This window comes from Belonocnema kinseyi, chromosome 8 (assembly GCF_010883055.1).
Source record: "Belonocnema kinseyi isolate 2016_QV_RU_SX_M_011 chromosome 8, B_treatae_v1, whole genome shotgun sequence".
Lineage (NCBI taxonomy): Eukaryota > Metazoa > Arthropoda > Insecta > Hymenoptera > Cynipidae > Belonocnema > Belonocnema kinseyi.
This window is the reverse complement of record NC_046664.1, coordinates 87,949,582-87,972,470: the sequence shown is the minus strand read 5'-3', so window position 1 is coordinate 87,972,470 and position 22,889 is coordinate 87,949,582. Positions and strand designations below refer to the sequence as shown.

The 22,889-nt window shown below is 30.7% G+C and overlaps 1 protein-coding gene across 1 annotated transcript in view; it reads right to left on the bottom strand.

Annotated features, from left to right (window-relative positions):
- Positions 1-22,889, bottom strand: part of LOC117178591 (lathosterol oxidase-like) — a 50,810-nt gene that overhangs the window by 7,655 nt on the left and 20,266 nt on the right. Inside the window, exon 3 of the mRNA XM_033370018.1 lies at positions 19,363-19,611. Coding sequence (XP_033225909.1) covers positions 19,363-19,611 — 249 coding nt within the window. The remainder of the gene's footprint in view (positions 1-19,362; positions 19,612-22,889) is intronic.

Below are 22,889 nucleotides of genomic sequence, written 5' to 3'. Positions count from 1 at the left end.
TGTCTTCAAAACATAAAACCTTTCTCTAGGACATAAATAGAAGTCTGGCTCCGTCTCAAAACTGAGACATGCTCAAGTCGAACTTTTCTACTTCAGCATGTCTTGATTGAGGGCAATTCAATTCGAACTCAATTCGAAGCATTTTTAATCGGGTAGGATCGAGTAAATAGTATCTATTAGCTAAAGTAGAAGAAAAGCAAGGCCCATATTTTCGATAGCTTATGAAAATCGATTTATTACCTTCAGAACATATATATATAATATTTTTGTATACTACATAAAGAATCAAATCGTTGTATTTTTCATTAAAAATACTAACTTCTGACAAAAAACACTAACATAACGTAAGGTACATAAAATTCTAAGTTTAATTCTTCTTATTCAAATTATTATTGTTCACAATAATAAATTTTCGGTGAAAAACTCTATCATGCCCTACAACTGTTCGAGTATTGTAAATATTCTGCGATATCTCATGAATTAAAAAAAAAACAAATTGTTTTTGACAAAAAATACGAAAATAACATGAGGGAAAGTTAATTTCAAATTATAAATCTTTTCCGAAATCTAATGACTTTCATTTAAAACATACAATTTCCTGTTAAAAAGGTATAACCTAAGTCTGTTCAAAAATTGTCAATCTTGCTCAAACTGGACAGATTTTTTATTTAAAATACCAATTTTTGTTTAAACACAAAAACAAATCCTGACGTTGTTGAAAATTTGTAAATATTCTTTGAAATATATTTTTCATCATACATACCAATCATTTCTGGCCAAAAATACTAAAATAACAACAGAAAATTGTGCAGAATTAAAGAGGCACACTGCACACGGGCTTAAGTTCCAAAACCCGAATTTTCAAGGAGAACTCAAAAACTATCGAACTTTTACGCAAATAATTTTGAACAAAAAAATTCAAAATCATTTTGGGGTATTGTTAGGCTTAATGGAACCGTGAAACGAACATTCTGAAAGAAGCATCCATTTCCGAGAAAACCTTTGTCAAAGGTACAGCTTGTCCCCATAAACTCTGATTTTTATATATGAAAAGTTTCGTGGCTTTTTTATTTTTTAATTAAAAAAAAACGAAAGTATTTTTGAGCTATGGATTAGCTCTATTGAATCGCAAAAAGGATGTTTTGAAAAAGGTAACCATTTGCGAGAAAGCCCTGTTCGAAAATTGGCGCGCGCCAGAAAGCTTCAGTTCTGACACAGAAAAAGTAACGTAACTGTTTAAGTTTTGAATTTTAGAGAAAAACAAGACAAAAGTTCTTTTGAGCTATTTGTCAGCTCTATTGAATTGCAAAAAAATGCTTAAAAAAGATAAGCATGTGCCAAAAAGCCCTGGTCAAAGATCGGCGCGCACCAGAAAGCTGGTATTTTGACACTGCAAAAGTAACTTTTGCAGCAACTATTTCTTTCCACGAATTCATAATTTTAAACGGACAAGCTTCAAAAAATCATAATCGACACGTGCTTTGAAAATCAATAAAGCCGCGGTGATATCACACTATGAAGCTTGGCACTTCCACCAGCAAGCTTCGTGGTACTTACACCCGTATGCGTTGACATTTTTTCCTACGCCCCCTTTCGGGTCGAACTAGAACAAAATTTTCTAAAGAGAAAACAAATAGTTTAGGCCAATAAACCGATTTTTGAAAATTTGGCACTTACACCCATATGCAGTGTGGCCCTTCCATTGTAAATCTTCTTCGAAATCTTATGATTTTTCTGTAAAATAACCGATTATCTGTGAATTGCGTTTTGTACTAATTACAATAACTTACTGCTTTAAAATGCCAATTTCTGTTTTAAAAAGCTAACGTAAAATAAAAAAGATTAAAAAACTATGAAACTTTAAAATCTAAAAATTTGTTTAGAAATTTTAAAAAATTATAATGAATATTTGTCCCAGGGGGAATAAATGTAAAAATATATACAATTGGGGAAAATCTATGTTTGCAATAATCTGTCTTTCACTATTTCAGATAACTATTCATATGAATCAGCCTTGTTTACACATATCTCGGCACCAATGAGCGCATGTTTCATGTACGAATTGTAAACGCAAATGAACTGCCTTCTCACACTGCTCCATGCATTTGAGATCGAAACAAGCGAGTATACAGAAATGGCAAGCGCAATAAATATTTAGCAATTCCACCGTGCTCAGTTGCCTTACGAAATCGAAATTGACTTTTACTAATTCCCAGTACTCGTCGAAAAAGAAATTTCGATGGCTAACAGAACTAGCTCAACGGAGTTAAAGGCAGAAAGAGAAGAGGTCTTTGAACGGAATGAAAACCAATCCTTTGAAAAAAAATTCCTGAAGTTAAGGCTTATTTCGATAGATAAAAAAGTTTTTGATTTTCACAGAAAAATAATGTAGTTTAGCATTTGGTAAAGGCAGTATCGGATCCTAAAATATGAATGCAAGTAAGGTGATTAAAAAACAAAACTTCACACTTTGAGGGGTGAAATTAAATATAACAAATGGATCGCTTTTAGTTGAAAATTCAAATAAAACATTTTTTTATTTAGAATTAAAATTTATTGGTTTGAAATTCAACTGCTTCTTTGAAAGATGAACTACTTTGTTCTTTTCTTTGTTTAAAAATTCATTTTTAATCTGAAAATTATACTCTTCCATATTACGATGAACATTGATCGTTTTTAGTTAAAGATTTAAAGATTTGGTTGAAAATTTATTGTGAATCCGTATTTTTCGTAAACAACTTCTTGGTTGCAAAGTGAATTAAAGTATTAAAAATTAATTTTATTAGTGACAGATATCTTTCGGTAAAATTAAACTATTTAGTAAGAAATGTATTTTCTGTTGTTGAAAATCAATTTTCTGGAGTGCAAATTTCACTATTATATTTTAAATTGAAAATTGATCATTTTTTCGTTTAAAATTAATCTTTTTGGTTTAGAAATTACTTTTTTGTTGGAAATTCGTAATTTCGAGTGAAAAGTTCGACTGTTGTTTAAAGAATTTGCCTTTTTGGCTTGTAAATTCAACAATTTATTTTTTTAAATTTCCTTTTTTGCAAGTAAAATTTTTTTGGTTTTTTATTCAATCTCTTTTGGTATAAATTTGATGTTTTTTGGTTAGAAGGACAACTACTTGAAAACAAATTAATCTACTGTGGTTGAGGATTCAACTATTTATACACAGACAGCACAAGAGTTTGATCCATTGCGCATTAGTTTTTCATTGCACCTAGGGCTGTGCAATGGTCCCTCACATTTGCCTCGTAATATTGCCGCATGGCGGACATTATCTTATTTGCGGGAAACTTGCCTAAACCTTGCAATGCAAGTTTCGGGACCTTGCATTGCAAGGTTTAGACAAGCTTGCCGCAAATTCTTGTGCTATCTGGGTATTTATATTCAAGTATTAATAAATAATTTACGTGGTTGAATATTCCACTATTTTTGTAAAAAGGTAGTTATTTTGTTAAAAATTCAACCCTCTGGATTCAAAATCATATTTTTTTCGTAGAAAGTTTTTAGTTGATAACACATGCCAACAAAAGTTGTGCTACCATCAGACCCAGAAACTAGAGTATACTTTTCCAAAGGTTTTAGTGCGCTGAATTAAGGATTTGAGGTTCAAATTTTCAAATGACGTTGAGTTTGCTCAGATATTTTTTTCGATGAGATTTCGCGTTTCAAATTTTTTTAGTTATTCATAAACCTACAAACGATAAGCGCATGAAGTGTAAACAGAAACCCCAAGCCCACAACCCCCAAACACACAAACCACTAACCTGCAAACTCTAAACCACCAAAACCAATACTCACAAGCCCCAACCCCACAATCCCAACAACCCCAAATCTACACACCGCAATCCTCAAACTCTTATGGTTGGTAGGATTATGGATGACTAAAAAATTTTAAAATGTGACATCTTAGCGATTTTTACACATTTAGGTTAGCATAGCTCGAAACTCAGAGCCAATTGGGCAATTTGGACCTCAGATTCGAATTCAGGGCACCAAAAGCCTTCGGAAAAGTATACTCTGGTTTCTAGGTTAAAACCTTCCCCGCCAGAGTAATTTATATTTCTTGGTTGAAAATCAACTATGTAATAAACTATGTCTGGAGCTGCCCAGATGGTCTAGCTTGGGTTTGGACAAAAGGTCTTGGCGAGACCGTATGGTCTGTCACAAGTTAATGGCTGATCAGCCACTAGCTGAAGGCTGCTTTTATTATTTTTCTGAATTGCAGAAAAGATATTCTTCACTATAAGTGTATTTAGCTAATTAGCGTCAAAGCTGGATCAAACTAGACAATCAAGGAAAGAACAAAACTTTCAGGCAGAACATATAATTGCTTGTCATTACCTGGCTGGTCAGCTCTGGTCCTGCGCCAGAGCAGACTTTCCAGACCGAACTTAGACCTAGACAGTATAGTTAAAGTAAAACCTGGACAAAATTAGCGCCAGACCTGGGTCGAATTAGGACTTCTAGACTAGACAGTCCAGATAAAGCCAGACCTGGACCACACCGGACACCATTCAATTTTTCCACAATCTATGTAAATTTCCAAAAATAACAGTACAAAATTTTTAAAACGCGATAACAAGTTAATGCGCTCGGACCAAGTAATTTTATACACCCTTCTACGATGTAGCGATTTAGCTTATCTCTTTTGCTTGAAGTTTAATTTATTTGCTTGTAGTAGATGTAACTGCTTATTTAAAAATATATATATTTTGGTTGAAAATTCACACTGTTTTGTTGAAAATACAATATAATCACACTTGAAATCTTGAAATTTTCATATTGAATTTTAAATGGTAGTGAAAGATTAATTTTATTCAACAAAATTTATTCCCATCTTTTTTCCCTATTTTCGTGAAAAATTATCCCATTCTCCCTGTTTTAAAATGAGTTTGCGCTGTAAGGTTTGTAAAAGTATTATGCTTACATGTTATCTATTTTATTTTAGGTGTTCATTAAATAAAATTGAGAGTTTTGTGTAATTATGTCTGATGAAGAAGGGGAGCGGTTGAAAAAGTTTTGATAATGATGTGACGTAGTTTTTGAACCACCCCTAATAAATAGGTCAGGATACAGATACAAATGTGTGGATAATTAGAATTCTATATTAATAAGATGCCACTGACGTACTCGATGAAGCAAGCGAAGTTGCTGAGAAACGTGTGCCAGCTACGTTCTGGTATTTCGTATGTCTTTGGCAAACGACTCACGTACAAAAGGAAATCTCAACAGACTCCACTTGAGCGATTCAAATTGGAATAGCGTCGACGTCGACCTCCGTCTTATCAGAAGACTATCAGTAAGTCGACACTAACATGCCGAAAAAGGAAGAACAGAATAATAGGGACAACATAATTTAATTTAAGGACCCTTTCTGCCCTTCAAAATAATTTAAATAATCGTAGCAGCAATTCGGATTAGGCACCTGTGACTCGTCCGAATATATAAAGTACGACCAATGTTCACCGTTTTGGGTGCAGTGTATGATCATCCATTTTCCATTAAAGATATAATAGATATTGAGTGTTTATAATCTCAACCGAAAGGAAAGGACTTTACGAGTTGCAAAACAAACTATAAAATAGATTTGAAAACAGGTGACTGAGCTGAGCTGCATATGTGTCTATTTTCATTGGAGAGGGTTTCTGCATACATATATGGCCAATTTTGAAATAGATTTCAATTTTAGTTTCTGAAATCTAAGTGAATGGAAGTTCTAAATAATAGAATAGCATAATTATAAAAATGTTTTTGAAAATTCTTTAAATATTAGATTTGTAAAATTTTAACTTACCGTGAAAAAAATACTTTTAAAATATATCTTCTCTCTCCGTAAGCAAACAAAGGCGTTTTCTGTCTCTTCAATTCAGATTTAAACCTTTTACAGTGACATCTGCCATTTCAGCTCTGTGAATTTTTATCTGAATAAAAAATACAGGAATAAACAAACTATTCTGCCGGAATTATTGCACCTGAACTCCAAGAATAAAAATAATTTTAATTATATCAACCCCAATCATTTTAAAAACTTTTATGAAAAAATTCTTGCAAGTGTTTTTTCTCAACAAAAAAATCCTTTGTTTCGCGGTAGTTGCTACGATTATTCATAATAGTCATAATTTGTCACGAAAAATTAGCATGAGCTAAAATTTACTGTTTTTATAAGTATTTTTATGAAAAAATTATCAATAAACAAGTTTTTATAATAGCCACAAGATTTTCTTACATAATTAATAATAATAATAATAATAATAATAATGGATAATGAAAACGATTTCGTTAAGCAATTCCCCCAACCGGCCGTTTCGTCGTAGAAAAAAAGCTACTTTTTCTTCAAATAATTATTACTGTAACGAGATTGCTTGCGATTATCTACCGATGAAATTAAATGAAAATAATTCATGTGATTGTCATCAGCATTTTTTTAACAAAAACTAACATTTATCATTTTTAAATACAAATGAGACATTTTTACATTCTCATTCATGAGAGTGCAATGTAATCGTCCAAATTTTCGATCTCTGGTTTTTAACGGATCTTTACGTTTCGGCACTCACAGAGTGAAAATCATAAAATTTGGTCGGTGTCTGCCTGCCAGCCTGTATATCTGTCTGGCTGTCTGTATGTCTGTCTGTATGTATGATTACCTTAATGTTTCAGCCATGCTAACTTTCAAAGAATTGGTCCAATCAAGTCAGGCTTCGGTACACTCCTTAAGGTTCCCAAAACGAAGGCTAGGTTCATTACGCAGGTATTTCCAACCAAAATAAAAAAATTTAAAGCATTTTCAACATTAAAAAATATTTGTTCTTGAATTTCATAAATTTTCGTTTAAGTTTCTTATAAATGGATAGAGCACTTACAAATTATCCAAATAAAATTTTTTATTTCGATCAAAATTAGAAAAGTTATGTACTTTTGAATATTTTGAAAATGTTGAGAAAAATGGAAAAAAATGTTTTTGTGACAGATTAGGAAATTTCATTTAAATTCTTTACTAAATATCAAATATATTTAGAAATTAAATCAGTTACATTTTTCGATTAGAAAAAAATTCAAAAAGTTAGAGCTTTTTCAAAATTTGATAAAAAAATTGTTATGAGTTTTAGAAATGTTTGTCAAATTTTCTTGTATACGGCAAGAAAACCTGCAAATCAAACTCATAAAATTTTTTAATTTGATACAATTAAAAAAAGTTATAGGCTTTTCAACATTTTGAAAACTTTCAATAAAAGGCTGACATTTTTTTATAGGTTAAGAAATATCAATCCAAATTTCTTCTAGATATACAATATATGTATTTCGAGCCTATTCTCATGAAATTTCTTAACAAAATAAAAGTTCAAAAAGGTGAATCATTTTCAGGACGCAAAGCACGAGTTTCGTAATGAGAATGTAATTGTCAAAGCCGTAGTTGCTTTGAGACCCTTCTTTAAAAACAAATAGAAAAAAGTTTCAATTAGAATTTGTGGTGTAATTACTCAGAAGTTTAAATCACAGTTTTAGATTTAAGTTATAATATTTATAATATTTTTAAAAATTTAGTTAAAATATACGCATTAAACGTACAAAACCGAGCGCAACAATAAAATAGCAGTATTTTAAAAACTGGATGAGACACTAAATAACAATTGGCGTACTTAATAATAACAATTTTTATTTAACAATTTTTTTATCTGTTTGATCTTAGAAAAGTTATTTTGTAATCAATAATTTTCATGGTAAGCTTAAATGTGATGTGTTTCTAGAATCAAACGGCAGTTTGAGACAACTTCTTAATAAAAATTGTTATCAACAAAGACGCAAATTATTATGTAGTGTCGTACATTCAGTTTTTGAACCAACCTTAGTTTAGTGTCGGATAATTTGAGTGAAAAACGTTTCTTTTGTATGTAAAAATGATCAATTTTTATTTTTATTAAAACAGATATTCTAACGACCACACAGATTATTTATTTAATTTTTTTTTTGTTAATTATCGCAAAAAAGGTCATTCCAACCAAAATTTTTAAAAAAATCATTTTTTTAACGAAAAAACGGCGTTTAGGAACTTGTTTAATTGAATTTTTATTAACAATCTATATTATTTATTTTTGATGAAACTCGACGTATATAAATTCTTTTGCAGACAATTGTGATTTATTTATTTCTGGTAAAAACAATCAATTTAGGTATGATAAAAACTTAGTTACAGAGAATTTTTTTATAAAAATGTTTATAAAAACAATACATGCCAGCTTATGCGAATTTGTTTGTTATAAATTATGACCCTCATAAAACATCATAAAAATTAGTGCAAGACAGATAATTTTTTCTATGAGAAAAACAATAATAATAATTTGTTAATAAAAATTATTTACAATGATTAGGTTGAATATTATTAGATTAATTTTTAGTCTTGAAGTAGAGGTGAAATCATTCCGACTAACTGTGTTTCTTCTCTATTTCTTCCTCAGATAAAAATTCAAAAAGCTGAAATGGTCAATTTTGTCACTTTGTTTGTTTATATATTGTTTTTCCGTGAAAAAGATATTATTAAATCGCAAACCGCAGTTCTGTGAAAGATTTAATATTCAGCATTTACGGGAAAAAAAACTTTAATACAAACAGTGGGTGACTATGAACAGTGAATTCCTATTTCAAACCACTGGGAGAGGGACAGACATAGAGATTTAAGCATGCTTTATTCAGTCAGTGCCTATATTCCTTGGCATGTTAGTTTTACAATGTAAGCTGCGTCGTATATTTAAAAAAGGTACCCAACTCCAATACTGAAAAAAATATTATCTGGCTTGTGATATTTCAATATATATATATATATATATAATTTATTGAATGTAAAAGATTTTTTTGCATTTCATTCATTTTAGATCCTGATAGACTATAACAGCCATTTGCAGATTTATTATTAATTAATCGATTTTAAGCTACAATAAATCCTTCAATATTGAGAAATGAACTTCAGTGAATGTAAAACGTTTTGTTTGAAGTAGTAGTAGTAAAGGGGGGCTATAGATGTTTAGATTTGTTCAAATCGGATGTGTCTAAATAAAAATAAATAAATTAAAATTAATAATGAGATAAAAGATACCTATTCAAAATCACTTTTTAACAGATTTTTACGTTAATATCTATATCGAAAATCCACCGATTGAAACTAAAAATTTAAACGTGATTTTCAATTTCTTAAATTGTCTAGAAGGGTTGTAGAAAATTCATAATGAATTCTTTTGAAGATAATAACGTCCCCTGGATATTAAAGATCTCGTTGAATTCAATTACATTGATTCTAACGCTAGTAAAAAAAGGTTTTAAATTGATTAAGAATTAAGAAAAACCTGAGCTTAATAGCGTTGATTTGAAGGAAAAGAAGGTAACTTATGTTGGCTAAATTTAGGTCAGAGCAGAGTTTGGTCAGCCAGGAAATTTTTCTGATTTGTAATGCTGGAGAGATATACTAAACTGAATTTCTTCTCAAATGTGCATTATTCACGTCGAGCGCTGATTTATCATCTCTAGAATACTTTGCTCTATCGGTCACTTCTTCTTCAAAGTTAATGCACGATTTAAAGAGACTGGTTGTTGTCAGAATTACTTAAAAAAATATTACTATTTATAAACCTTGGTTCCCCAATTTTAATTATAAATTTTAATTTAAATCAAAAAATTAATTTATTTTAGCTAAAAAAATTGACATAATGATTTTCAACACATGGGGAGGGGGCTCAACATTTGGAATAATGTCAGGTTTAGCAGAATGTCCGTTAAGTAGTGCGAGTCATTCTGTGTCAGGCGAGATATGTGTCAACTAATGTGCGTCAATTTAGGTTCACAATTTGACGCCAGTTTTAATACTCCTGTATGGAGATGACCATTAATTAGAAAACCGAAGGAGTGTAATTCAGAATATAATGCTTTAAATTCATGTAAAATGGTTTTGGTCATTTGCTTTTTTCAATCTACATAGTACTGTCTGAATGAGTCTGAACGAGTTCGGCAAAAAAAACTAGATGAAAAAAGATAACATCTCAAATCAAATCAAATTTAATGAAACTTAATAGCAATAATCTCGGAAGAATTGTGAAAAATCAATAATTTATCGAAATAATATATTCTGCAGCCGGATTTCGTATAAGTGACATCTGTACACATAAAATCTGTAAGGTCGTTTTCTATAAAAATTGTATAAAAACGCTGCAAACAGTTGCCATTTATGTCGACTGCTACATTGTCAATTACAACCTCATTCGCAACTCTTAATGTAGTTGTCAACTTTCTGTATCGTTTTCATCCAATTTTATGATAAAAAAATCTTGTAGTTTCTCGGTCTAGTGAACGCTTGGAGACACGGTTTTCTCTGCAAAAAAGAAAAATAGAGAATCTGATGCAGCAAAAGTTGTCTTGGAAATTCTTCGGTTTCCGCCTTCGTGCTCTCTTTCCCCCATAGAGATTCTGATCCTACCGACACCAAGGCGCAAAGTCAAAGTCGTGTAACAGAGAACCCCATGTGCAAAGAAGCGTCTTGTCTCACGCCTTTTAATCTTTCTTATATTTCTCTAAGAATGACAGTCGATATCTCACAATTAAACTGTGTATATTTCCTTAGCGAAAATCTACGCACAGCAGATTTTTATTCTAAACTACACTGAAACAATAGGTGGGTGTCCGTATGAAGACAGTAAAAAAAATGTTCTAAATAATGTCGAAATCAATATCATTTTGATATGCACCAAAAATGATACTAAATTCAAGAGCATTTTAATCGGCCGGAGTGAATGATCGACTTGTGTGATCATAATGATCAGATTCGGGATCATGAATGAAGTCAAACCAAGATGGCTGGCGTTCTTAGAGCTCTTCAGCTCTCATGCAACCTTTTTATGGTTTCTGATCGTGCTGTGTACTTAAAAAGTTTGAAAATAACGAAATATGACATCAGAAAATATCACCTGTTAAATGTAGTTGTCACTTTCGTGCAGCTAGATACCATTTTTAGGTTATGTCGTCATGAAAGCAGCGGCAAGAATTGTTGACCATTTTGTTTAGTCAGACAAATGAACTAAAAAATAATATCAAATTGTTCTGAATGGACAAATCATCATGATCTCGAGAGTCAAATGATCGCTGGAGCAAAATGCTCTGCAACAAAATGTTTCTTTTAGTTTACTGTGAAAAGGGTCCTCATGGCCGGTGTGGGTTTACGTACAGGGTCATATAGCCTGAACTTGGAGAGTGCCATAACCGCACATGTTGCACTTTTTCTTCGAACATGAGATATAACTACTTCTGGTTACTTGTATTTTTGATTTAAAAAAAAAATTCCTAAAACTTTTGGATCAAGGTGGTATTCTCAATAGATTCACTATAGGTCCCAGTATCGCGTCCCATTTCAAGCCGAATATAATCAATTTGACCACAACTTAGACAAAGCCCAATATCTCCTAAACTAGAACGGGTCTCATGGGCCTTTTTCATGCGGAAACCCACATATTTCGATCAATTTATATCTAACGAATTTTCTGAAATTCGGTACAATCGTAAGCTTTGAACTTTCGGCAAATCGAGTCGAGTAAAAATTGTTTCGCTCGTGCTGCTCACTAGTGAAAAAAATGTTATGTTTGAAAGGTTCAAAATTGAACAATTTCATCTTTAAAATATTTGAAATTCAATATATCCAAATTGAAAGCGTTTAAGTATGCAGAATTTGTGATTTATAATTGTTACAAGTTGAAAGTAGATTTGCAGAATTTCAAATTAAGACGATTACGTTTGTATTTTTAATCGAACTTAATCATAAATAAAGCTGCAAGGCCTGTAAATATGAATATTATATTTGCATCACAGAAGGTATTATATCTGTGCAAAATTTGAGCCCCTTCCCTCTCCCAGTTTCTGTCAAATGTCCACGTTTTGAGACCCTACTTTTTTCAAGATTCAAAATTTGTCTGTAAGGATATTCATAGTATTCAGACAGACGAACAATTTATCCTATGCACTTTTTTTGATCAAACCCAATTTACTGAATTAAATTCTAAAAACACACGTAAATAAACTTTTTAAACCAAAGTACTCAGCATAAAACACCAAACAGCTATGACTCTCGGTTGAAACTAATAGCCTCCACTACGGCTCATTAATAGAAGTTTTGGGGGACTGTTTTGTAACTAAACTCTCTGTTCTAAACGCTTTGAGAGACTCTTTTAGTGAATTATTAGCAGATGAAACAATAGGGCACTACAACTGCGATGTAAAACACAATGCAATAGTAAATTCATTTTAGAAAGTCTGTGTCACTGAGATAAGGGATATAATTCAGAAATTACAAAAAGTAAGGCTGCTGTGTAGACCGTATGCTTAAAGTTTAAATCGTAAAAATGAAATTGGAAATGAGCAAATTTAGTTTTCGAAAAAACGGTAGAAGTTGCAATAGAATGTTTTATAACAAAAGTTTTTTAAAGAATGTGAAGCTTTTTGAAACAAGACAATAAAACTACATCTTTTTGAATACCAATGCATGTTATGGATTGTAATCATATACATTTATAGAAATGATATACAATTTGAGGGACAAACTCTAGTGCTAAGCATGAGATACGTGATGAGATAGTGTTCGTTAAAGCCGAAGGAGCTTTAACAAAAGAGAATTCATTTAGTTTTAAAAAGTCTGTATATAAATGTGGGGAATATAAAAAGAACGAGCGCGTAGCTCTAGGTAAATACATTATCGAGCGCGAATAAATATTCTAAGATCTAAACTACTCAACAAAAGAATTTGAAATTACAATACTTTTAATATGTCGAAAAAATGACTAAATCCTGACAATTAAAGTTTTGAAATGGAAAAGGTTTACTTGAAAACCTTCTAGATAAAAAAATTCAATCTTAAAGAGATGGGAATCAAACGGCGTTATTATAGTGAGCATGTTGAACAAACACAATTTATAAGTGTTCCAAATAGTTTAATTTAAAATTAGTGATCCGACAAAAAACATTTGATTGTCTAATAGTTCTCGTGAGATTTTCGCAACTAAATATAGTACATGTTAGTTATACGCCGATGGCTCGCATGGTAAAGAAAAACATTTTCTGTATAGAAATAAATTTTTGGCCTACACTATTTATTCGATCTGGACATTTATATTTTTAAATTCTAGATTCTTGAATTATAAAGTATCATTTAAAAATAATTTTCAGTGAGTGACAATAATTTAAAAGAGATTGCAATGGTCAAAAAAATTTATTAACAATTTCACAGTTCGGATATTTAGCAACACATAGGCACATTTTTACGGAAACAAATGAGAATATCTATTTGATAGCTCTTTAGTTATAATACTTTGCACCAGAATAATGGATTATTTAAACAATTATCATACAAAAATTCAGAGTTTAGGTATTTTTCAACGAACAGGCTTAATTTCGTTACGTAATCAACTAAGTATATCTTTTCGATAACTCATCGCTGCATTATTTTGAAAGTGTATACGAACAATTAATAATCTGAACAATTTAGATAAGCACACACAGAATTTCGCTATTTCTTAAGGAACAGACTTAATTTTTTAAAGGAATTGGTTAGAAATGTCTTTTCGTCGAGTTTAATCTATGTTAATTTACAAATCTTTTAACATTGTCTATTGTTTGAATAATATTCATTAAAGATTCCGCATTCACTTGTTTTCCAATGAATACTCATCTTTGCTGACAAAATCGCCTCAGAAATTCTTTTTGATGAATCTTTGTCCTGATAGTTTTATTTTTTATAAAACTTGTTTGCATAATTAACCGTTATTGTCAATTTGGAAATTATTTAAGCAAGAAGTAATCGGAAATGCATTAGCAGTAGTTTACATAAACAAAAATTAAACGCATTGTTTAAAAAAAGATAAAATCTAAATTTTGGCATTAATTTGGTTTAAGTTATTAACAATTGTTGCCAATTTGAAAACTTTCGTCGAATAGATTGCTTATAACGTAGTAATATAATTTTTAAATTTGTCTTATCCAATAAAAATTATTCCCACATAGTTATAATACAAATCTAAGACCTTGTTTAATAAATCTGAAAATGTGAAAAAATATCAATTCTGAATAGTTTAAAAAAATCTCAATTTTGTTATTAAATAAATAATTGAACAAATCTTTCATCGAAATCTGAGCAAAAAAACCTTATATAAATTTTAAAGTCTTCGATAAGAACAAAATTTAAATCGAATGAATAGTGTAGGCTAAACAATGATTACTGTTTTTTCCCTCTGTGTCGTGTCAGATAAAAGTAAATGAATCATATAGTGAGATTTTATTCATTGAAATTGAATTCAAATTTATAAAGTATAATGAAAATTTAATTTAAATTCACATCAAAGTTAATTTTTCCTTTGAAATTATTCTGTACCTGGTGGTGAAAATCTTTTTTCAAAATAAGTAGGGGAGCGACTCCGAATTTGGCACAGCACCTAAAGTCACACTCGTATTTAATGAAATTAAAGCGAACTGCAAGAATTAGAAAAAATTCTGGAGAAAGCTTAATGTTTATCCTAAAACGTTAATTTAACTCATTTTCTGCTTGTTTGTAGATATCATTTAAGCGGTACTTAATTAATGAAAAATATAATATTTTTCAGTCAACTTATAAATTTTTTTCTTGCAAATATTTTCAAGTCTTATTAATGATTTATTGTTTTAATCTTAATTGAAAATAATTAAATTTTTTATAAGAAGTGTTTACACTGTGCACAAATACTTAATGCGACGCACGTTACTTAAATTTGTGTACAGTTATATAAATACATATATTAGGCGTAGCTCAGTAACTACGTAGAGTTGCTTCACATAGGGTCACTTCATGCTTAGCACTCGTACGGCCCTGTTTACTTTCAGAGAATCCCCATATGAGTCGAAGGTCAGAACCGAAACCGTACTAAAATCGAAGTCCGAGTGTACTTAAATAATAATACATTTTTTGCATAACAAAACATTCTTAGTAAAATATTTTCTTAATAGCTTAATATTATTTGACATTCACAATCATGTCCATAATATTTCTTCGCCAGTTTTTAGGTTACGCATGTAAGATTTTGTAAGAAACTTTTTGCAAGAAATCTTATAAAAATGTTTTAAATTATTTTCTACTATTAAAAAGTCCTTTTCACAGACAAATAAGCACTCCAGCCCATTCGGAAACATAGCCTCATACGTCAAACTACATTCACTAAATTCCTCTACAACAAAATCGCTTATACCCGAGTAAAAATTCTTCGACTTAAGTCCGACTTGGTTATGTCTTGAATTCGTCTCCAAGATATAGATGTCTGGCTGCGTCTCAAAACTGATTCGAGACATAGGCCTTCGTCTTACTTTTATGGGCACGACAGATAAAACGGCGTTTACTTATGTCTCAAGTCGACGGCGTCTCAAAAACAAGACATGCTCAAGTCGTACTATTCGACTTCAGCATTTCTTGATAGGGGACAATTCTAGTCCAACTCAAGTCGAAGCATTTTCACTCGGGTAGTCTTCCTTAGATTGAGCGATAAATTTAGATGCTCCAGATTAGGCGCTTATCTCCTAACAGGATTATAAACATTTTTTCGGTAGTCACGCGAATATTTTTTACCTACACTGTACAACGTAGACCAACATCACATGCCCTTTGTTCCTTTTTTTTGTGATGATAAACATTTTCGGAGTGGCAAAGCGGTGATGGATTTTCATGTACTCGTTTGCAGAAACGAAAACCCTGTAAATCCCAGCGACAATGCTTCTCAACGAACAATGCAGTAAAATGGATGTGGTCAGACGGCTAAGGGGCGACCCATGCAAGGTCGGTACTTATTTATCGTCAGCGATATCTCGCTTTCACACGTATATATCTCGACGCGAATCGAGAGGGAAAGATTCAAGTGTTTCTTCCCTGCATAACGACCGAACAAATCTTGATCAACGGCCCGTGGAAGCACGGAAGCCTTGTGCCGTAAACTGTTTCTCAAGAGTTTGCCATCGCCCTCCTACGACATCATTATCTATTGTTCATCGATTCTCCCTAGATATTCAATACGAGACCACACTGTGTGAGATTAACTTTTAGGGGAAAACAAACATTAATCCCGAACATCAGGCTCCTTTGGTTAGATTTTTTATTCAACTCCAGTTTAATCGTCCCATTAAAATGCCTCACTATTTTCTTCGATTGCAGTCAAATATTCTATCAATTCTTTCTTTGATTAGCATGTGTTTAGGACCGTGCTTCACTTACATCTATTCTTTTAGGTGGATTGGGGAGGGGCATGTGAACGATTTTTCTATGCTGCCTTACATGGGTAATACGTGGTCTCACCCATTTCTTACGTAAGATAATTGCAAGTAAATGAATCACTAAAAACCAAAAGTATAACAGATTTTTTTGTGAAAAGCTTTCTGTCAGCGAAATCCAGTGCTTATCCTCGACTCGAATTCGTCTTGGTGATGTCTTGAGGTCGTCTCCAAGAAATTGATGTCTGTCTGCATCTCAAATCTGAGACGAGACATAAGATAACATCTTAGTTTTATGGCCTTAGTATAGTGATTCCAAGTCAGTGTAACTTGTCTCAAGTCAAATATTTTGTACTCGCGAAGGATTTAAATAGATGAACGTAAAATTTGTAATGAATAAACTAGTTATATTTAATTTAAAAAATCAAAATTTGTGGTTCTGAACAAAAATAACCCTGAAATTTTTTCTTCGCAACAGTGAACGAGTCAACATTTTAAAAAACTACTTATTGCCAATTTTTTTTTTTGATGGTCATATATTTATGTATTTTGGCTATATGTATCCAAGTTTCATACGATTTGCGCAATTTTATTGTTAAAAAAAAATAATGTCGATTTTCGATCGTGACTTTGTATCTGTTTATGCTTCTACTTTTTGTAATTAAATATCAGCAATAAGCCCAAGAAATAATATAGCACACTATTGAAATATGAATAACCAATGCATGTACAGTGAGCCACTGCATTATCCGGTAGTGTAGCCAATAGCGCGGCTACACTGCACAGTGACAGAAGTCCTAGAAAATGATTGTATGCTGCTACTTCTTGTAAAAAATTGAAAACACCACTGTAAATCTTTATGATTTGGATTACTTATAGCGAGTACGCATTATAGAACCTGCAAGAATATCTAATAATGTCGGGAATTAATGTAAATTACTCAGATTTCTTGTTCAATTTTTTTTAGATATCCTCATCGTAAAGTCTTTAAATATGTTTAAATTATTAAATGTTATTGCTTAACGCGGAAATGCCACTCTAACCTGCACTGATTGAAATATATTATATAGAAATTTCTCTCATGGCCCACTGTACCCGCCCTCGTGGCTCACTGCACCTGCCTAGTCGGGTACAGTGGACCAATTTACACCATTTTTTAAGAAATGTAGAAACATTGCTGAATGTAATTTTTCGGAAACACGAAAATTATTTTCATGTCTGCGAATAGTAATAAATTTAAACTAATTTTCATTTTATTGTAATAAAAGATTGCTTTAAAAATAAAAAATAAAAATGCAAAAATTGGTTCATTTTACCGGCCGTTCCCCTATACAAAATTATTCAATCATTAACAAAAATGAGCTTTTATGACAGCCAGAATGACCCTATTTTTCAGGGCAGGTATATACTCGAAGTTATATACTGCTAGTCCTAGATATTAAATGTAATAATCGTAAGTGTATAAAATAATAATAAATTGATAAAAAAATAAGAGGTAATCCACAAATTACATAAGAATTGCTCTGATCCCACCCCATACTTAAAAAATCTTAATTGTTTCAAACTTCATTATTTTCGGTTGTAAAATCTGCTATAAAGTTTGACTCCAAATTTCATATTTTTTGCTTAAAAATTTAATTATTTATTGGAAGTTTAAGAATTTGGTTACAAAAATTCATTTATTTGTTTTTCTTTTCGTTTCAAAATTCATTACTTTTTGTAAAAATTTCATGTATTTTGTGCACAAAGTTTTTAGCAGAATATACATTTTTTGTTAAAAATGCAATTGTTTGGTTTAAAATTGATCTAATAAAGTGTAGAATTTTAATTGAAACTCAATTTAATATAAATTTGATAGTTTTTTATTATTTATATCATGCTTTTTATTAATATATCAAGTATTACATTTTTCGTACAAAATTTATCTTTTTAGGTTTAAAATTGAACTACTTGATTTAAAAATGAATTACTTTTTTAAAATTCATTTTTTGGTAAAGATTCATCATTTTAGTTCAAAGTTCATCTATTTGTTCAAAAATTTAAGTACTTTATTCAAAATTATATTTTTTTGTTTGTTGAAAAACGATTCCTTAATGAAAATTTTACTATTAAATTTTTATTTAAAAATTTAGTTTTTTTTTGTATGTTGAAAAATTCAACTATTAAGTTAGAAATTTATGTATTTTGTTGCGAATTCATATTTCTTGTTAGAAAATTAATCTTTTTGGTTGAAAATTTATTTTATTATTAAGTATACGTATATACGGTTGAAAATTTACCTTTCGTGTAGAAAGCTCGTCTTTCTGGCTTCAAATTAACATTTTTCTATATTGACGAAAAATTTTTTCTCGGGTGAAAATTTAACTCTTGATGGAAATTCTTCTTTTTGATTGGAAAATGCATCTCTTTTGGTAAAATTTATTCTTTTTTTCCTATTAGTACAATCGCTTAGTAAGAAATGAATCTTTTTATTTGACAATTGAACTATTTTATTGAAAAACCGTGATTTTTAGTTTAATTCAACAGTTTTTTAATTAAAAAAATATTTTCTGCGTTAAAGTATCATATATTACAATTTTTGTTAAAAATGTAAGTACTTAGCAGAAAGTTGAAGTACTTCGATAATTCCTAGGAAATAATAAGATTTTACTCAACTCTTTCTCCCTTATATGGCCTTGCGCTTTGTTTTAGATGAACGCAAATACACTGAGAAAAAGGGATTTTTCCTTTTATGATCTTGGATTTTAAAAGTATGGACAGCAATCTAGAGATATTAAACCTTAAAATTTAAATGATAACTTTTATAATTCAAAGGTTTTCAAAATTAACATCCAGATTATACGGCTTAATATCTATAGATTGCTGTCCCAATTTTTAAAATCCAAGGACATAAATGGTATAACCATCTTTCTCAGTGTAGATTTACGAAAAAAATTTAGTGGAAAATAATTTAGTAATATGGTGGGGGGGGGGTGCAGATGGGACAAAATTTACGGACCGTAACAAAGGCGGTTACGTATTAGTCAAACGTAAGAAATTGAATTGTAAATTAATTTATGTTTAAAGAAAAGAAATATCGATATAAAAGTATAAACTCACCATGTATAAAAATACAACTGGCCATTGTAAAAACCACCAGTACCAGCCATAATCGAAGAATGAATAGTAAACTTTGCTAGGTCCCCCATTATAAATGTAGCAAGCGAGACAGGCTGACAACGTGCTGGTCAATAATAAACTGAAACTTCCTACGATGATTTCGTGTCTTTCCAGTTCTGGAGGTAACCACTTTTTTGGTTGACATTTCCACTCTTCAGCTCTATCACGTTGATGAACGTAGAAGTACCACTAGAATTCAAGTAGCACATCAAGTATTTTTACAACAAGATGTGTTGGAGACATTAACAACATAAAGAATAGGCAAGCAAAGGAACTGTCACAAAATATGTATCAAATAAAATTTTTCCACAAAACAATAAATTTAAGGTTCGTTGAAAAACAGGACGTAAGTATCCCTGCAGATAATTATGGTCCAATTCGATTTATAAGCATGTAAATATATATCAAAATCGATGTTTCGTATTTTTTAAGTGATTACTTCTTTTTGCCTGTCATTTTCACGATTCAATACAGCTATGTTATAGTTTAAAAGCATATTTTTAAATGAAAAGATAAAAAATGTATGCAATATTTTCACTTTTATGAACGCGCCGCACGATTTACAAGAATTTCTCTCGGAGGTGGTTGATCCTTTTAAAGCGCTCTTTTCTCGATTCAATAGAGCCTGACCATATCCTGATTCGTATTTTTGTAGCTTTTTGTATAAAATAAATGCGTTCAAGTTAGACAGTTTTTTGTATTTCCGGTAAAATTCGCGTGTTTGCACATACGTCCTTTTGCCCGACGAACCTTAAATTATTAATTATCGTTATATTCGCACTGCATCAGATTGTATTTGTCCATGAAAGACATTCATGCCTGAAGGTTATTTGAAAACATTTTGATTTTCTATGTGGCCAAAATACAAAATTTCGTTGAACTTGAACTAAACAATAATTTAACCCGTAATTTTTAAAGCTTTTAAAAGCTCTTTGGAACTAAAATGTCTTTTAGTTAGGACTATAATGTCGCCGAGTATTTTAGAATGCTACATAGAATATGTAGGCTTCGAAAGTATTATTTAAAACATTCAAACTTGCGCAACGTGATCATAATTCAAAATTTCTTTAGATTTTAATTTAACATGGTTTTATGGATATTCTAGGTATACAGTCAAGTTAAAACTTACCTAATTTTTAACTTGAACTATAGAATTGACAAAAAAGGCCCGCTGATTATTGCAAATATTTTTAGAAGATAAATCCAAGCATAAATAATTTTAAAAATAGTTGAAGTCATATCTGCTTATTTAAATGTAGTTGTTTGCTTATTTCTTTATTTTCTCTCGCGTTGGAAAAAGTCATAATGTGCATTCCGTTTTAATTATAGGAGCAAATTTTATCATTATTCTCTCGTTCCTTGGAGTCCAAATGCCTCTTATATAGAACCATAGCCAAAAATATTGAATGTAACGAAGTTTCCTGATCAAAAAGGACATGCAATTCGGCCACCTTCATGCGCAAAGGTAACGCTAACTTCCAGCGTAGTCCCTAAGCCTTATTGGTGCATTAAGTTGGCTATTAACTTCTGATCTAAGTCATAGTAAAATAAGCCAATCAGCTTTCGAGAGCAATCAGCTGTCGAGAATCGAAGACAAGTTTCGATAAGATGATCATTTTAAAAAGATTCTTTAATTCAACAATATAAAAGTGTGCTGGCATTCAAGTATGTGTGAATTTTCAAAAAAGGAAACATCTTATTCGGATTGAACTGTCAGATTAAAAAGGATGGCAAAGTGGTTTTGGTTTAAATTGGATTGAAGTTAGTGTTCATTAGGGTGGTCCAAAAATGCATTGGAAAATTTTATTTTTTATTTTTATGGGGACACCCCAGAATTTTGTTCGAGTCCACAAAAAAATAAATGCATTTTTTTGTTTTGAAACAAAATTATATTTAAAGGTGGCGCCAGCCCCATGAAGTATAACACGTATTTCCCATAAGAAAAAAGATGTTTTTGTAAATCTTTTTTAGGAATTCTCCATATTATCTCAATCGAGTTGAAACTCAACATTTCTCTTTACAATTAGCCATAGAATACGAATAAAATATCGCTTTTCAAATATCAACACCATAAGTCTGCTTTATAGGCGCTAATTATGACTTTTATATTGCAAATTGTTTTTGGCACATGAAAGACTATTTTATACTGATAATGAGATGTTCAAATAAATTGTTTCAACAATTTAGTATTGTTTTTAGCAATGTTCCATGAATGTTAACAAGAGTAATTGTTCAAACAATGTATCATTATTGTTAATAATATTCTCTTACAAAAATGCTACAAAATTGCAGTTTAAAAAAAATGCACTTTTAGTTCAATTTTCAATTAACATAAGTTAAGTAATTAATTATAGTCAAGAAAATTAATTTTTTAAACAATTTATTACCATTAATAATAATATTATATTTGAATCATGCTACAAAGATGCCGTTTTTCTGAAATTTCTGGCTTTTTGTCAAATTTTCAATATGAGTGAAGTAAGAATGAATTCAAGTTGAAAAAAAATGGTTGAAACAATTTATTATGATTCTTAATATTATTCTCTCCGCCTAATTGGTAAAATGTTGCAGTTTTTTCTAAAATTTTCAACTATTCGTCTATTTTCCATTAGGCGTGACTTAATAATTAATTAGATTTAGTAAAAACAATTATTCTAACCAATTATTATTGTTTATGACTCTGCATCTATAATAATGCCTGATAGTTGCGGCTTTTTCAGCAATTTTAACCTTTCTGTCCCTTTTCATTTAGTGACATAATAATTAATGAAAGTTAAAAAAAAAAGTTGTTGAAACAATTTAATATTGCTAATAACTATCTTTTCTTAGATAAGTGATAGAAAGTTGTGGTTTTTTAATCAAATCTTTGACTCTGCATCGCCTGCCTAGCTATTAAGAATTAGTAAATAAACATTAGAGAAAACTTCATTTTAAATAATCTATATCTCTTTCTCCAAGGCAGGAGTGGAGGGGAGGAAGGCGGTGGCTAATATTACAATATTTTCAATTCTAAAAACTACGAATATTTTTCCGACGTTTCGTGAACATTGCCGTTGCTATCTAAAACAGAACTTTTACAAGTCATTTGAAAACCTAGTCCTTTCCCCTATTCCTAATTATTCTATTCTTTGATTTTGCCTCTTGTGTAAGATAGCTTTTTTTCTTGAAATTTATTTTTTCAAGCATTGGGAAACGAGCGAAAGTAATTCACTAAAAACAAATATACTGTTTTAAATATCATTTTTGTTGTGGCTGAATTATTATTTCTTCATAAATAAAAAGGCGATGCAAAGTTAAAAATTTTAGAAGAAACCACTACTTTTCAGCACTTATCTTTTTTCTTAAATTTCATTAGAAGAACACTTTACAGTCTGTCAAGTTAAAGCGTGGGTAACTTTTTTGGTAAAATATTTTATTTAAACGCATGTTTCTACATGGAATTACATTTGTCCAGGTGTCGAGCAAAA